The following is a 16,583-nucleotide window of genomic DNA, read 5'->3' on the forward strand; positions in this document are numbered from 1 at the left end:
ATCTACCAGCTAATAGGAGTCAGGCCTCCTGGGAAGGGAGAGCATATTTCCAACTTTTTCCTCCTGCCTTTCACCCCTAGTGGAAGTCGGTAAATGAGTAGTTGGTTGATATAAATGTCCACATGTGTTTAATCCCCTGTATTTGCATATATGAGGATCTGTCCAGTGCCTGAGGAGGGGCTGGGTCTAGGGCATTTAGGTGTACGTGTGTGATCTGAGCTGGGTGACTCCGGATGGAAATAGGTGCTTGTCAGTGTCTGAAGGGCCTTGTGGGGAGAGGTATGTTGCCAGTGAAGGAGCCACTGAGCTTTCTATTTTATCAGCTGGTGGTAGAGGTTAAGAGCTCCTGCTTTGGGACCCAGGCTCTGCCACTGGGTCACTGTGGCACTGTGACACTGATCAAGTAAGTTGCCCTCTTAGTCTCAATTTCTTTAGGTTATAAAGTGCTCACTTAGTTGTGGGTTTTGTCAGTATGGGAGGGTCACTGGCAGGGAAGGAACCAGCTGTGGGGAAAAGAAAGTTAGGTGAGTCCTGAGCGTGTTTGTGCATTACTGTGCCCACCCCAGGACGAATGACTTGGCAGTGTCAGTGGCTGGCTGGAGATGTGGGCATGTGGCCCCAGTCTACTTTTGTGCTGGACCCAGAGCCCCTGTGCACACACATGCCTGCTGTGGCATGGATCCCACACTCGCCTAGGCAGAGCTTCTGATAGGGTACTGAAAAGGGGAGAAGAAAGGCAGAGCCCAGAGAAAAAGGTGCAATTGTTACTTTTTTTTTTTTTTTTTTTGGAGATCCAGTCTTGCTCTGTCACTCAGGCTGCAGTGCAGTGGCATAATCTCGGCTCACTGAAACCTCCGCCTCCCGGGTTCAAGCAATTCTTGTGCCTCAGCCTCCTGAGTAGCTGGGATTACAGGCGTGCGCCACCATTCCCAGCTAATTTTTGTATCTTTAATAGAAACAGGTTTCACTATGTTGGCCAGGCTGATCTCAAACTCCTGGCCTGAAGTGATCTGCCCACCTCAGCCTCCCAAAGTGCTGGGATTACAGCCATGAGCCAGTGTTCCTGGCCTGTTTTTATTTTTTTAAGGGCCAGAGCTTTTTCCTTAAGGATGTTATTTAAAAAAAGAAAAAAATGTTAAAATCACTGTTAACTTTCATGCAGTTTCTTTTTACAAAAAGAATTATTATATAAATAGAGACGGGGATCTTGCTACATTGCCCAGGCTGGTCTCGAACTCCTGGGCTCAAGGGATCTGCCTGCCTTGGCCTCCTAAAGTTCTGGGATTACAGGCTAAGCCACCATGCCTGGTCTTGCCCAGTTTTCAAAGTAGGTGTTTTGTAAAATATTATACTTTTTAATAATTATAATATTAACAATATTAATTTTGCTTTTGCCAGGACTCCATCCGATTGGAGACAGACATTAAGTCTTGCCAGGGAACCTTACATCCGGTAATAGTTCCCACCCCCAAGCCTCTCCCCCGTCCAGTCCCTGCAGGTCCTGCGTGCTGCAAACATTTTCTTTGTCCCTTTCTGCCCAGGGTGGTTGCCGGTCCCTCCAGGAACCAGTGAGGAGGTGCTCCCGCCAGGTGGTATTGGTGAAAGCCCGCTGCTCGCCCTTCCTTTGTTTGCCAAAACCTCTGAAGGCCCCCAAATTCCTGGGAGACCCCCTTCCAGGGCCTCCTAAAGCAGCTACCATACTGAGAGATCCATTGGTAATGCCCTTGGCCCGCGGATCAGCTAGTTTACCTTATTAGAGAGAAAAGCAGTCTTGGAGGTAGTAAGATGGGCCGGTCCTTGGTCTGAGAAATGGGCGCACAACATCGCTGCTCTCCTCTGCAAAGGTGGGGATCAGAATCCAGCTTACCTGAGCTGGCAGGCAGGCATCGGCCTGAAGGTTTCAGCCTCCCAGTGGCGCTCTGCTAGCACACCTTAGGTGAGGAGAGGAAGGACGGGAGCAGAACACTGGGTGCCCCTCTCCTTGTAGAGTCTGGGGCGGGGCTCAGTGAGAAGGCCTGCGGTTGGTAGCTCCCCATCTCATAGCTGCAAGTCCGGGCGAAGGCTGGAGTGTTTCCTCCCAGCAGCCCCAGGCCTCCTCGACTCCCAGCAAACCTCCTAATCTCCCCTGGACCTCCTGGTTGCTGTGGCCCTTCCTCCCCTGATTGGTTTCCTCCCTCTTTCCCAAGGCCAGAGGTGTCCCCTCTTCCCCCCATCTTCCTCCCTCTTCCCATAAAACTTTTAGGAAAGTGGGGATGGGAGTGGTGGAGGCCACCAGCCTGGAACTTCAAGTTCAATGGCAAAGTCCCCGACCCTCCCCCTAGGCTGGGCGCCAGCATTATTCTGAGGGCGATTAAACACTTTTGCTGCCCGCTGTGACCCTCCCAGTTGGGGGGCAACTTAGGGGAGGAGAGGGGGTAACGGTAGAATTCTTTCTTTCACTCTCCGCCATCACTTCGTCCCCTCCCCCTCAACCCCTCTACACAGAACTAACTAGTAGGGAGAGAGGAAGAAAGGCTGGCAGCGGTTCCCCATTGGATGTTTTAAATCTGTCTCAGGCCGAGGCCAGCGCCCGGGGGGGAGGGGCGGGGTGTCCTGCTGGCGTGCGAGAGGCCCAGGGCCGCTCCAGAGCTTTCTCCCCTCTTTCCTGGAGAGCGACTGTTCGGTAGGGTGAGAATGGTATAAATTTCAAAAACAACGAAACCTCCTTTTGCCCCCCTTCGCAGCAGTCGCCTCCGGGCTTTACTGCAAGTTTACGGTAACGAGTTCATTTATTTAATTCGCGGTTGTAGCTCCGAGGTTTCTATTAGACAGGGCGGGGGTCTGGGGGCTGCGGGTCACAGAGTCTCCCCTGAAGGAAACCTAGTTAGAGTACAGCACTTAGAACCTTGAATACAACTTTAATGAAGGGTAGGAGGGGAGCTGCAGGAAGAGAAGTTTGCTTCGGGTTGGGGGAGGAAAGCCGGAGCTGCTCCCGATAACTGGGGGGCCTGGACGGGGCTTTTTTCCTGCTTCGGGGGCTTTCCAGCTTCCGGCCCTGGAACTACTACTCGGAGTAGGGATCTCGTGCAGGGAAGGCGGGGCGGATGCTCGGCCGGCGGCGGCCTCGCAGGGTCCCCGGAAGCGCTCCTCAGCCGGAGTAAAACCCGAAAGATGGAGCCTCACGTTCGCTCTCTGCGTTGCGGGTGCTGGAACCGAGATTCCAAAAGAGCTTTCGGAGGTAGTGTTTACGCATTTCGCCACGACTCCTTTATTTGACTTCTGGAGGCCTAATAAAATCCACCTGCTTTGGAGTTGGAACTGATTTCGGGCCAGGAGCCCGCGTAGACGCGACCCTCCGATCCTGTTTCCCGGCCTGCCGAGAGACTCGCTGCGGGAGGTGGTGTTTGGCTCCGAGGGAGGGGAAATGTCTGGGGCGCAGTTCAGGGTACAATTGCGCCTTGTTGGTGAAAAGGCGCTCTGCTTGTTTTCCGGAGTATGTGTGTGTGCCTCTGAGTTTATTTGTGACAGTGTTGTCTGGATTCATCTATTGTGACATGTGTTCACACGTTTGTCCGAATGGTAAGCAAAACATTTCCTCCTGTAGCTTAACATGGCCCTTATTTAAAAGTAAATAGCTGCAGGCGAGTGTAGGTTTGTGGATTTTGTTGTGATTTAAATGCAAATGAGAGATTTCAATGTGGTGGGTCAGGGATAGGTGGGAGACTAAAATTGTTTGGGAAGGGATTCCCAATAAAAGGGCTTAATACAAAACGAAATTAAGTATTTTTTGCACAGGTTCTATACAAGTAAATCAGAAAAAAAGGTCGCGGGGGGGGAGCGTCTACCGCGAATTGTTATGGTGTGGAAGATAAATATATTACGAAAGAAGACATGGACGGAGGGCGGATGGCGCCGCGGCCTGGCTCCCGGAGCCTGACCTCCTTCTTCCTCCATTGGCGATCGCTTGTGCCGAACCTCCTTGCCTTCTTCCTGGGTCTCTCGGGGTCTGGACCAGTACATCTCCCGATATCCTGGCCGAATGGCAGGCGACATCGGGTCCTGGGGCCCCCACACGCAGCCCAGTACCTCGAGGCTCCAGGCTGTGGAAAGCCGGTAGCTCCGCGGGGGATGAAAGCCTGCTCGCAGGTTCTCCTGGAGTGGCGAACCTCTCCCGGGAGGGGGCGCCCTTGTCTTTTTAATGGTCCTAACACACTCGTGGAATAAATCTCTAAGATTCCACATCTTTTGTTTGCTCTGAATTTATTGCGAGCGAAAAACAGAGAAGTGCCTTAAGTTTAAGTTCCTGATAGCAGAGTGTGGGAGTTGGAGCATGGGGAGTCCAGAGGTCCCAGACCTCTAACTCTACCAGGGCCATCTCCGTTAGTGGATATGGCAGCCCCTCTTGTGGCCTTTTTCCTCTCTCCAAGGGGGCACCCCGCACCACCACGCCGCTCCCCCTCATCTATCTCGCCCCCTCCCCACAGGCCTGTCTTCGCTGAACTCTCGCCACTTCCGAAGTTGGCGAGGGAGGGGTTTGCTTGCCTGAGCGTTGGTCCGGTTTGGGTTTATAGAGACAGAGGAGTAAGAACCTGAGATATTAAAAGCTACCCACATGGGCTTCGCTTGAAGGAGGACGTGGAAGGCAGAAAGTGACCTCCTTTGAGCGGTGCATGTAACCGAGCCCTTAAACTGGGCTTGGAAGATTTTTTAAATCAGGTAATCGACCTCCTCTTCCTCCTCCTTGTCCTCTTCCCCCGACCCCCCAGTCCCCATTCACTCACACTCTTTGGCCATGTCCCTCAGTCTCGGCTCCACTTTGGTAAACAGATCTGTAGGAGTCTAAGTCACTTCCCACCCTCACTCCTTCCCGGGAGAGGAGCTGAATCCCACCCGACCACAGGCCGTAAACACTCAAATCCCTTGGCCGCCGCGGGGTTTCTTGGAGAGCTGGATCGGGAGGGTAAGGTTCTCGAGGTAGTGGCGGCCGCAGCCCACCGCTGACTGCTAGCTGCGGGCCTGCTGCTCTAAAATTCGGTTCTGCAGGTTCTCCAGACTTCAGGCCTGTGCGCTCAATCGTGAAGAAAGTGCCTGCAGGACCCCCACCCCTGGCCTAGGGTACAGGAAGGCCCAGCAGGAACCCGCTGGCTTTGCTGCGCTGCCTAGGCAATGAGTCCCACCGGGCACTGAGCCCAAGTACACGACATCAGAGAATGGGCACAGAGGCAGAGGCCCCCATGTCCCTCTCAGAGCCCGTCTGTCTCCAGCTTCCATAATTCTGCACTGTGGATCTGTCTACATGGACCGGGAAAACAGGGTTGGCACCACTCTGCCCTCCACCCACCTGGGATTCAGGGTACTGAAGGGAGCCAGAGCAAAATGAAAAGGAAATGAGGCCGGGCATGGTGGCTCACGCCTGTAATCCAAGCACTTTGGAGGACAAGGCAGGCGGATCACCTGAGGTCGGGAGTTCGAGACCAGCCTGACCAACATGGTGAAACCCTGTCTTTAAAAATAAAATAAAATAAAAGAAAAAGAAAAAGAAAAAAAGAAAAGGAAATGAAGTCCACAGCCACTGTCCCATCAGCAGCCTGGGGTTCCCCAACCCTGAGCCTGAGTCTTTGCTCTTCCACCAACAGCTGCTCTTTCAACTGCAAAAGGGCCTGCCCCATCTCCCTGGCCTGAAAGCTCCTCTGGATGTCAGGGGGAGGCAGAGGAGAAAATGAGTGGTGAAGAGGCCATTTTCTGGTTTTCTCTCCTGCCCTATTGTCTAGGGCTGCCTGAGGGTAGCAAAGAACACTACTCTTGTTCTGTAACTGCTGTTTGTGCCTAGGAGAGCTGAGTATGCAAGGCCACAAACATCTACTTCACTGGGCTCCCAAATGCCCAACAAACCATGGCCTGCTTTGGTCAGAGCCACCAGAAATATTAAAGGAAGATGGAGAGTTTAGGGGAGGAAATGAATGGTGAATTATCCAGGCACTTTCTCAAACCCCTTTTTCTCTGGAAGGAAGGACTGACTAGGGGCAGCCTGCTCGCTTCATTTTCACACGAGGGGAGAAAATCTAAGAGTTAAGGATGGGGACCTCTGAGACCAGGGGGTACAACCTATGGGGTGGACAAGGAGGGAGGAAGAGGCAACCTCTACAATTGTCTACCTGCCCAGCTGTCATCTGAGAAAAATGCTAAATGGACATCACAGCCACACAAGCAAACCTGCTCTTTCTCCTCTCCTTAGTCTTCCTGCTGGTACCAGGATGGGGGGTGTAAACGGAAAGGGGTCTGAGAGAAAGCTTCCCTGCAAAGGGATCGCCTTCCAAGTTTATTCATAATCAGCTCAAGTCATGGAAGCAGTTTCTAAAGTGCTCTACAGAGCTCTAGATAGAAAATATGAGGCTAACGATCATGGCAGCTAGTACTGGTTATCGTGATTATCGCCACTGTCAGGATGAATGATTATGACTGCAACAGGTTCTTTGGGAACCCTGGTGGAGTGGGCTGTCACATGGGGCTTCCCTCTCCCAGCACATACTGGGTACCCAGGCCACTCCTAAGGAACAGTCCAGGAGCCAGTGGCCTGGGAAGGGTGTTGTCTCTAGAGGCCTCTCAGCAGAGTCCTTGGCCCCAACCTGGGCTTGACAGGTTCCTGGTCTCCCCAGGACACCCCCGCTTTCCCTCCTCCCGCCCAGGCAAGGAGATCTCTCAAGGGGTAGCGCTGTTCTTCACCTTGGCAAGAACCTTCTTCTCTTTGACCCGGCGGTTCTGAAACCAGATGGTGATCTGGCGCTCCGAGAGGCTGGTGGCGGCTGAGATCTTGCGCCTCTTGTCCTTGGTGATGAACTTGCTTGCCGCATACTCCCGCTCCAGCTCCCGCAACTGCCCCTTGCTATATGGAATGCGTTTCTTGCGGCCGCGACGAAAGGCGCAGGCGTCAGGAGGGTGCTGCCCGCTGGAGTCTGTGCAGCAGGAAAGGGAGGGAGAAAAAGGCATGGTCAGATCCCCACCCATGCAGACCCAGGCCCTGCAAGCCCCAAGCTATGTCATCCCACAGGTGCACCCAGGTCACCCTACAGGTGCACATTCGATCCTGTTCCTCCAAAGCACACAAGGACACGCCAGCTTCTGACTTATTCTCTCACCACCGCTCAGCCGTGGCTCCTGCTGGCCACCCTCACCCGTCACTGGTCTCACACCCGAGTCTGCAAACACACCCACACACCACACACAGGCCTTTGCCCACCATCACATGTGTCAACTCTTCATGCATTTCCAGACTCTTGGCCACTCTTGTAGATTCTACAGGCAAATTCTGGAAACACATTTCTGCCCCCACTCCCAATACATGCGCATACACACGCGTGCGTGCACACACACACACACACACTCTCTCTCTCTCTCACCCATTCCAATGCACACACCTATGTCATGGCTGCAGGAAACCTAAATTTTTCTTTAGAAATTGGAAAACTCATATAATAGAAAGTGACGGGTTGCATTCTCTACAGAATATCCAATACCTTTTTACCTATCTCCCACACCCACTCCCCACTCCCCACTCACTGAATTGAGAGTTATTTAGCCTTTGTGTAGAATTAGTTTAGAATTGTGCTGGATAGGGACACCCTGATCCCTACTCAACAGCAAAGAGATCCAAACCTCTCAGACATATTGAAAGGCTGGTCCCAGGGCCTCCTGGAGAAGTGAGGTGGCCCTCAGGCTTCAGATGGCACCCAGCTCAGGCCCCTGACATTGACCTCCATCCAGTCACTCCAGCTGCCTAGACCCTCCCTCAGAGTCCTAATAACCAAGGGAGGAGCACCAAGTTCATCCTCACCAGCCCCAAGTCTCCCTCCTCCTCCTCGGGGAAGTGCCAGTGGGACCCACAACCCAGGCTCAGAGGCCAGGGAACCCAGAGCAATAGAGATTACCTGTAAATGCTGCCTTCCAGAAGGGACCTGGTGGGTTCTGTTCTCCCTGGCAACACATCTGGCTGTTCCAGCCACCGGCGAGGGCCCAGGACTGGTAACTGTCCACGGGCAACAGGGAGTCATGTCGCGGCTCCCCAGGAGCACCCAGGGTCTGCACCACAGACACGTCCAGGTAACTGGCCATAGGCTGGTAGGTTCCCGGATATCCCGGATAGAAGGCAAACTCAGTGGGGCGGCTGGGGTACTCTTCCCCAGCCGTGGGAGTCTCCGCAGGGTAGGCGGCCAGGGTGGCCGCCTGGGCACAGGGTTTCAGCGAGCTCCGGGACACTCGGCAGGAGTAGTACCCGCCTCCAAAGTAGCCATAAGGCACGGGAGCTGGGGACGCCCCCTGGGGCACCCCGGAGCATGGGTGGCACTGCTTTGGCGGCTCCGCAGAGCCTGGCAGATCCAAAGGGGCATAGTTGACGGCAGGCATCAGCGTAGCCGCCGCTGGGTGGCTGGTCAGAGGGGAGTGGGCGACCAGATTCCGCCCTCCTCCCGCTCCCAGCAAGCCTTCGATATCCTTGGGTCCGTCCAAGGTGGCATAATTGCCGGGCTCCATGGAGCCGAGGGTCGGCTCATGGGGTGCGGGGGTGGGGAATCTAGGGGGCACCCAGCTCGCTCTCCCCACTCAGGCCCGGGGAATCCAAAGCGTTTTAAAACGCTCCTAGCTCGCGAGGCGCCTGCATTCGCTCAGCACGGCCGTCTTGACGCAAGAGACGCAGGGGCCCGGGCACGCGCGCTGATTGGCTGCGGCCTGCGGGAGAGAAGCTAATAAAATCCTAAAGGCAGAAACTGCTAAAATACTTTATCCCAGCTTATTTTTTCTTTCTCTCTCTCTTGCTCTTTCTCTCTCTCCTGTCTCTCTTTTCTCCCTTTCTCTCTTCTTTTCCCTCTCCACTCTTCTCTCTCTCTCTCATTGCTCTTAAAAACAACACGAGAGAAAAGAAAGGCGGTGTCTTTTCGCTGCTTTCCAGTTTGCAGAGTCCCAGTTCCACGTCCGGGGGGAGGGGAGGCGTGGTGGGCGGAGGGAGAGGGGACGAGGAGCCGGGCCCCACCTCCTTCTCCTCTCCCTCCCTGGCTCTCCGTCTCCTGCGCTTTGGCAGGTTTAACGAGAGAATAAAAAGCTCTCCCTATAAAGTGTCCATCTCCTGAGGGGGGAAGGGGAGTCGGGGGTGGGGCTGGGAGGCCGCTCCCGGCCTCAAAGGAGGACCCGGGAATGAGCCTGTTTAAGAGGAGGCTGGGAATTGCGAGTTAATGGGTATTTCTGGCTGCCCCTGGCTTCTGGTCCTGAGTGCTAGCACCCCGTTCATTCCCGGTACCTTTCCTGTCCCAGATGTCCTGGAATGAGCTGCTCCGGCCCCCAAGGAGGTGCCCGGGACGCCCCTTGCCCAGGGACTCGCTACTGCCCAGAATGCTCTGGAGGCCCTGATTCGGGTGAGGCTGAGGGAGGAGGCCGGAGACACGAACGCAAACGTAGAAGACGCGCGATCTGGATGGAGCCCAGGACACTCCACGTCTGGACCCGAAGGGGAAATGGAGCCTCTAGAGTGGCCCGTGGAAGGGTCTGGGTTTCCCTTTAAGTGCGGGGAAAGATGCACGGAGGGACAGAGACCCACAGGACTTGAGAGGGGACTGGGAGAGGGAGAGGCGAGACCCAGCAACACAAAGAGGGAAAGAGAGAAATTGACAGAGGGGATGGGACAAAATCTTATAAAATCCCGAAGTGCCAGTCGGAAAAGAGAAAGCAAAAAGAGTCACATTCCCCCCTTTCTTGGGATGTAAGAAGTCTGAGGAAGCCAGGCCTGGCTGATTGCCAGAAACCAGCTGTGGGAGTTCTGGACCCCAAGAGTACAGACGCCTGTGTGGAGATGCAGGTCTCCCTACCCTGCAGTCTTCTCCTGAGGGTCTGCTCGGGGCCCAGGAAACTCTCCCTGATACTGGCACACTCCTACCCAAGCTGATTGCCCAGAAAGCCCAAGACCCCTATCTGCCTCCTCCAAGCTTTAAACTTCCTTAGAAGGAAAAGGGAATGGGAGAGGAAGCCCCAACCACTGGCAGAATTGCTTGAGGCCCCTCTATTGGGGCCTATTGTGCAGTGCAATTCAGAAGAATCAAACGGTTTGTTTCACAAATCTGTCTTAGAGGTTTTCTGCTTCCTTTACTACCCCTCCCAAATTAAATCCTTCTGTCTGCTTTTTCTAGAACTCTCAGTTTTTCTGAAGAAGACAGGAATTTTTCCATTCTACACGAGGGTCTTGGCAATTATATAGAATGGATTACCCTAAACTCTGGGCGGGCTCAATCATAGCCTGTCACCAACGTGACCTTGAACTTGAGCCAGTTTGTGGGAAAAGGCCCATAGGCTGTAGTGTACATCACTCCTAATGAACATTGCGATAATTGAAGACACCAAGCACAAACTCTTCACTAGATTTTATTGCATTTAAAAACAGTGTGGAAGCAAAGGGAGGAAATGTCTCTTCAGTGCTTTCCAGTTTCTCACCAGAGTTTCTTGCTTGTCTAATTATGAACTGCAGAAATATCCAGATTTTTACCTAAAGACTAAGAATTTTTCACCAGTTTTTACGTGGTAGATGATAGATACATAGGGCATGTCCACAGTTTTAGCTTCCAGTAGGCAAACACACACACACACATTTATTCATGCTTGTACGGTAGAGGCATTAATGGATCCCTAAATTTAAAAAAATAATCATAGTCATGCCCTATGACCCAGTAATTCCATTTCTGGGCATAAACCCAACAGAAATGAATGTTTATACACATCAAAAGGCATGTACTAGTACAGGTCCACAGCACCTTTATCCATAGGTGCTCAAGGCCACCCACGGCAGCGCATGCCTGTAATCCTAGCTACTAATCCTAGCAGAGGTGGCAGGATCCCTTGAGCCCGGATGTTCAAGACTAGCCTGGGGCCAGGCACAGTGGCTCAGGTCTGTAATCCCAGCACTTTGGGAGTCCAAGGGGGGCAGATCACTTGAGGTCAGGAGTTCAAGCCCAGCCTGGCCAACATGGTGAAACTCCCGTCTCTACTAAAAACAAAAATTGAAAAAAGTCAAGTGTGATGGTGGGCACCCAGCTACTCGGGAGGCTGACATAGGAGAATCGCTTGAACTTGGAAGGCAGAGGTTGCAGTGAGCTGAGATTGCACCACTGAACTCCAGCCTGGGTGACAGAGCAAGACTCTGTCTCAAAAAAAAAAAAAAAAAAAAAAAAAAGACCAATCTGAGCAACATAGGGATAATAGGGATACTCCATCTCAAAACGAAACCAAAACATAGTGGCTCAAAACTAGAAACAACCCAAATGTCTATCAACAGTTGTGTGAGTAAAGAAAGCATGCTATAATTAAACAATGAAGTACTACACGGCCATTTGAAAAAGAATTAACCACTACTATACACAACGTTGATGAATCACAGATATGTGGATGAAAAAAACCAGACACAAAAGAGTAGCTTTTGTATGATTCAATTTCTACATTTCCATACAGTGCAAGGACAAGCAAAATTATGGCAATAGTGATAGAGGTCAGAATAGAGATTGCCATGGGGAGAGGTCTCCTGACTGGCAAAGGGCATAAAGAAGCCTTCTGGGGTGCTGGAAATATTCTCCATCTCAATTTGTATGCTAGTTACAAGACTTGGTTCCCCGTGAAAATTCATCAAGCTGTATACACTTGGGATTTCTGCACTTTATTGTATATCAGCTATATCTCAAATTTTAAGAAAAAAACAATTAAAAACAAAAATTTTAATTCATTGCCAACACTTCCTGAAACTGTTCTTTTGGATATATAGTGTTCTTATCCATGTTCATTGAAATAAGTGGCTAAGCGCATGTAACTGCAGTGTTACGGAATGCGAAAATGGTCAACTAAAACTTGGGGGGAGTGGGGAGAAGGTCACCAGCTGTGAGGGAGACCTTCTGTAAACATACATTTCAATACAAATAAATTACACGGTGCTTGCTTCGTTTGCTTTACAATTTTATTTAGCATCTGCCAGATCACAGGGAACAGTTCTGGATCTCATTTTTATTTTATTTTATTTTATTTTATTTTAAGACAGCGTCTCACTCTGTCACCCAGGCTAGAGTGCAGTGGCACAATCTCAGCTCACTGCCACCTCCATCTCCCGGGTTCAAGTGATTCTCATGCCTCAGCCTTCAAAGTAGCTGAAATTACAGGTGTGTGACACCATGGCCCAGCTATTTTTTTAATATTTTTAGTAGAGATGGGTTTTTGCTGTGTTGGTCAGGCTAGTTTCGAACTCCTGGCCTAGAGTGATCCCCCTGCCTTGGCTTCCCAAAGTGCTGGGATTACGGGCATGAGCCACCACACCTGGCCTAGGATCTTATATTTATTAGCAAGCACTTGGGTATGCGTTCCTATTTCGTGCACATAGGCATGTATGTGCATCTGCCTGTGACCTATCATAGACCTCAACTGGCGTCAGGTAAAGTAAGATTAAGTTTCTTTATCTGTAAAATGTGGATACTACTTCTTACCTCACAAAAATACTATGATTATATAATGAGATTTTGCACATAAAAGCATTTCACAGTCAGAATAAATATGAGCTCTATTTGTATTCCTCTATGTGTATCTGTTTCTAATGAATTACAAGCCACCTGCTGAAAAGGACAGTTGCCCTAAAGCGTGCCAGTCACTTCTCACTTGCCCCCTCAGTCCTGTATAGGCGACATAGTTCTCCCATCGGGAACCTGGGGCTCGGAACCCCCAAGTCTCCCTGGGGCTTTACATGAATTCAGCGGGGAAGTCCCTGCACAACCCAGGCGTCCCGATCTCCCGGACGGACTGGGCTGAACCGTCCCCTCCCCCAGCCCCACAGATGCCTTTGTGTCCTGCTGGGAGCCTCCTTGCAGACCCTCGGGGAGCCCGGAGCCTCCCCCAGCCTTCTTTACTGACCCAGCCAAAAGCGCTGAAAGCCTCAGCGTGCTCCTTTACATACCCGCCAGACACCTCCAGGAAGGTCAAGGCCAAGTTGAAAGTTAAGAGTCTGTTTACCTCCGGGAGCCCATTCAGCTCGGCCCCACAGACCGCCTGTGACCTTTACAGCCCGGCCTTTGAGCGCGGCCGCCGCGCCCCCGGGGGTTCCGGCGACGGGGACTTGGCACCTCCGTGTCAGCTCCCGCCCCCGCCAGGGCTGGGGACCCGCCAACGAGGGGTGGGGGCGGGAGGCGCCCACCCGCCGCACTTGGGGGCTTTTGCTAAACTACGTGTTTTTTGTTTTAGTGAGCGCCCGCTGCCTTCGTTCTCTCAACGGGAGCAACCTCTGTGGCGGCGACCATGGCGGCCGTCCGGTCGGCCGCGATGAATAAAGAGGATTTCTCCGCAGCGCGACGCTCCCCGCTCCCGAAAGGTGGGGCTCTGCGGTCCCGCCGGCCGCGCGGGTCTGGCTCAACGGCTTGGGGTCGCCCGGCTTCTCTCGGTTTTATGCAAATGGCCTAATTGAGGTGTGCTCTTTTCTTTCCTTCCTCTTTTCATCTTTTATCCCCACTGTCTTTAGTCTTGGCATCTTCTTTTCTCTTTGTATTTGTGCTTTCTCGCCGCCTTTCTTTCCTTCCGTTTCAGTTACCTTGCTTTTGGTGTGCTCTTTCTTATTTCCTTTTCTTGTTATTGCTCACTTTTGGCTCCACCACCCACCCGTTGCTCTCTCTTCATTTTTCATTTGGTACTTTTCTCTGTCTCTCATCTCACTTAACACCGTTTTTCTCTGTTTGCATTTCTTTCTTCATTTTTCCTTCTCTTTTCTAATTTTTCCTTCCTCCTTCCTTTTCTTTCTCTCTCTCCTATTTCTTTTTTCTTTCTTCTCCATTCTACTTCACTTTCTCCCCCTGCCCCCCGCCCCCCAACACACACGTTTTTCCTTTGCAGCGATCTTGCCCAGTTTTTCCATTGTTCTTCTGTGAAGTCTGGAAAGGGCCTGCCCGGCTACAGCTCTCAGCGGCCGGAGCCTGCGCTTGGCAAGGGACAGCCTGGAGGACGGCCTAGTGTGGCTGGTGGGTCTGCGGAGCCCTGCCTGAGGCTAGAAAAGCTCCGGCTGGGGATGAGGGGTGACTCTGGCCTTTCTCCCTGAAATGAAGTCAAGTGGGCTCTCTCCTGGCATTGGAGGAAAATGTTTTGGACAACTTGACAGCGGGATCCGAGAGCTAAGAGCTCTGATGGAGGAGGCATGGCTGGTCAGGAGGAGGCCACTCTTACCTCCTGCGTCCTTCCCCAACCCAGTCAGCCCTGCGACATCCTCAGGAATTAGAACCCTCTCAGGACAAGCCTAAGTGCCTCTGAGGCCAGGCTGAGGGAGCCAGCTTTGAAATTAGAGCCCATCTTGGCCTCAAAACCGTGGGACAAATGGATCTGAGGAGGAATCAAAGGATGGGCAGCTGAAGGGAGAGGCTTGCTCCAACCGCGGCTGCTGCTGCGCGCCCTGATGGCGCCTAGAAACCAGAGGAGGGCCTAGCCAAGCCCAGAGAACTGTAAGTGGGGTCCAAAGAAAACGGAGGGAGGAAAGAGGGAGGAAGTGGGTCAAATATGAGGGTGACTGAACAAAGACCAAGAGTCTCCCTTCCTCTGGTCCGGCAGCTCTAGGTGAACAAGCCAGCTGTTTCTTGCCAGTCGCCTGTGCTGAATAGGGAGACTGGCTGGCCCCAGAGTCCCCAGCCCCCTTCTCCAACCCTGGGCTTTGCTGGGGAGTTACCCAATTTGGAGAAACCCAGCCCAGATCAGGCCCCAACCATTAGGAATTCCGGACCTAGGTGGCCGCACTGCGGCCATGTAAAGTTCTGTTCTAGCTCAACGTGCTGGGCCAAGTCAGTCACCCTCTCTGAGCCTCAGTTTTCCTATCTGCATTGTGTAAGGAGGGAAGGACTGGACTAGCGGACCTTTAAATCCTTGCCAGGGTTCACCTTGAACAGAAGAGTGAAGGCAGGCAGCAAGAGGGAAGGAAGCTTTACCGGAAGGAGAGGGAGGAAAACTTTAGAAGGAACAAGTAAGAGTCTAGGAAGCTGCCACTGATTTTTCCATGCATATCTAGGGTAGGCACAGCTATTAGTGCTTTGAGGGAGCCCAGCCTCTGTGGAGACAACTGTCATGTTCTGACTCAGTTGGGGCAGTGAGCCCCACAGTGTAAATTCTGCCCTAGCTCGTTAAAGGGGACCAAGTTGCATGGGAGATCACGTCCTCCCTACTTTCCCTATAAATCCCGCCAGCCACCCAGCCCAGAGACACTCGGAAGTAAAGGAATAGGAACGGGATCCTCAAATAGGGATCCAAAATTAGTGTCTTTAGGGGTTGCACTGACTTCTGGAATCATGGGAGACTGGGCTTTCTTTGTTCCAACCTCTGGGATCATGGATAGGACTCAGGAGTGAGGAATGTATCAAAAAAACCTATCTGCAAATTGAAGAAAGCAGTTTGAGTCACTTACAATTCTCCCACCATCTCCACTTTGTTTTTCCTTTCAGGGAATGTGGGTGTTGATGATATTATACTATTAGGAAAATGCTGGCTACTCTCAGGACTGCTAGTGTCAACCCTGCCAGAGATCAAGATTGAGTCTTCGTTCCTTAAATCAAGAGGAATGTCAGCACCAGGGACCTGGCCCCTCAAGTCCCAAACTCACCTATTTGGCCTGAAGTGGAGCTGTAGAGTTAAGGCTTAGGGGAAAGTACAGTTTAAAAGATTTGATTTATTACTTTGATTCCCCCATTTACCCTCACAAAAGTCCCGGGATCCTTCCAAAACTCCAGAATATGACCATCTTGTGGCCTAGCCCCCTCCTCACTGTCCCAACAACACCAGTCCCTATAGCAAAAGCCTTTTCCTTCTCGTCCCACTAAGCTCTATGTTCAAAGAAACAAAGCTGGGAGAGGAAGAAAGCAGGCATTTCGCGCACACACAGACACACAAGGTGGAGGGAAAAAATGGTCCATAATCCATCCTTACCAAGTCCTAACCAGTTCATGGTGCTCATGGGCTCCTGCTCTTGAGTGCCACAAAAGACCAACCTCTTGGGACTCAATAAAGGCTTGAAAATAACACTCCTGCTCCAAAAGTATCTGCCTTTCTGAATCTCAGCCCCAGGTTGAGATGAGCATTGGGCAGTTCCTGGTTACTGCCCTGAGGACTCTAACCTGGGGAAAGTCCATGTTAGCCAGGCTCTCAAGGTTCCGGGCCAGCCATTTACCCCAAATCCTGACACTTTCTGAGACTGGAAAAGTCTAGCTGATTGTCTGCATTGACCCTAATAGTCCAGAGGTATTATCGGGCCATACACATAAGACTCTTCATCAAAGTGGGATTTGGGATTGGAAAAGAGCTCTGGGCTTTTAATCTGCTTTCGCTCTGAATCACCTGAGACTAAACTGGTCCTTCTTCCTCTCTACTCTTTCAGAGGTTTTCTAAGAGTTCTGAGAGGGAAAGTAAAAGGCTCTTCACTTTAAATTGTAAAATCATGCACTTAGGGAGGCCAAGGTAGGAGGATCACTTGAGCTCAGGATTTTCAGACCAGCCTGGGCAACATGGTGAAACTCCATCTCTACAAAAAATAGCCTGGTGTGGTGGCACACACCTGTAGTCCCAGCTACTTGGGAGGC

At 51.9% G+C, this 16,583-nt stretch overlaps 3 protein-coding genes across 3 annotated transcripts; 1 reads left to right on the forward strand and 2 right to left on the reverse strand.

Annotated features, from left to right (window-relative positions):
* Positions 1–1,206: 1,206 nt before the first annotated feature.
* PRAC1 (PRAC1 small nuclear protein) lies at positions 1,207–2,017 on the reverse strand. The gene is made up of 2 exons (XM_012452046.2): positions 1,750–2,017; positions 1,207–1,322 (listed from the first exon to the last, which is right to left on the reverse strand). The coding sequence occupies exons 1-2, from the start codon at positions 1,822–1,824 to the stop codon at positions 1,245–1,247; spliced, it is 153 nt and encodes a 50-aa protein (XP_012307469.1). The 5' UTR covers positions 1,825–2,017; the 3' UTR covers positions 1,207–1,244.
* A 1,628-nt stretch (positions 2,018–3,645) lies between these two features.
* Positions 3,646–4,211, forward strand: PRAC2 (PRAC2 small nuclear protein). The gene has a single exon (XM_064367502.1). It carries the CDS (start codon positions 3,871–3,873, stop codon positions 4,201–4,203), a length of 333 nt encoding a protein of 110 aa, XP_064223572.1. The 5' UTR covers positions 3,646–3,870; the 3' UTR covers positions 4,204–4,211.
* Positions 4,212–6,285: 2,074 nt separating this feature from the next.
* Positions 6,286–8,855, reverse strand: HOXB13 (homeobox B13). Its single transcript, XM_012451834.2, has 2 exons — positions 7,905–8,855; positions 6,286–6,932 (listed from the first exon to the last, which is right to left on the reverse strand). The coding sequence occupies exons 1-2, from the start codon at positions 8,503–8,505 to the stop codon at positions 6,679–6,681; spliced, it is 855 nt and encodes a 284-aa protein (XP_012307257.1). The 5' UTR covers positions 8,506–8,855; the 3' UTR covers positions 6,286–6,678.
* Between the last annotated feature and the right edge of the window lie 7,728 nt (positions 8,856–16,583).

The sequence above is a fragment of the Aotus nancymaae genome, unplaced genomic scaffold (genome assembly GCF_030222135.1).
Source record: "Aotus nancymaae isolate 86718 unplaced genomic scaffold, 86718_ANA_hifiasm-v0.15.2.pri h1tg000072l, whole genome shotgun sequence".
Lineage (NCBI taxonomy): Eukaryota > Metazoa > Chordata > Mammalia > Primates > Aotidae > Aotus > Aotus nancymaae.

Bases quoted from the DNA above. Each gene is read 5' to 3' on its own strand.
- PRAC1 (XM_012452046.2), bottom strand. From the start codon at position 1,824: ATGTTGTGCGCCCATTTCTCAGACCAAGGACCGGCCCATCTTACTACC. The intron at 1,323-1,749 runs GTAAACTAGCTG...CACCTACTTTGA, and splicing joins CTGCTTTTCTCTCTAATAAG to AAACTGGGCAAGACCAGGCA.
- PRAC2 (XM_064367502.1), top strand. From the start codon at position 3,871: ATGGACGGAGGGCGGATGGCGCCGCGGCCTGGCTCCCGGAGCCTGACC.
- HOXB13 (XM_012451834.2), bottom strand. From the start codon at position 8,505: ATGGAGCCCGGCAATTATGCCACCTTGGACGGACCCAAGGATATCGAA. The intron at 6,933-7,904 runs GTAATCTCTATT...CCTGCTGCACAG, and splicing joins CTGGAAGGCAGCATTTACAG to ACTCCAGCGGGCAGCACCCT.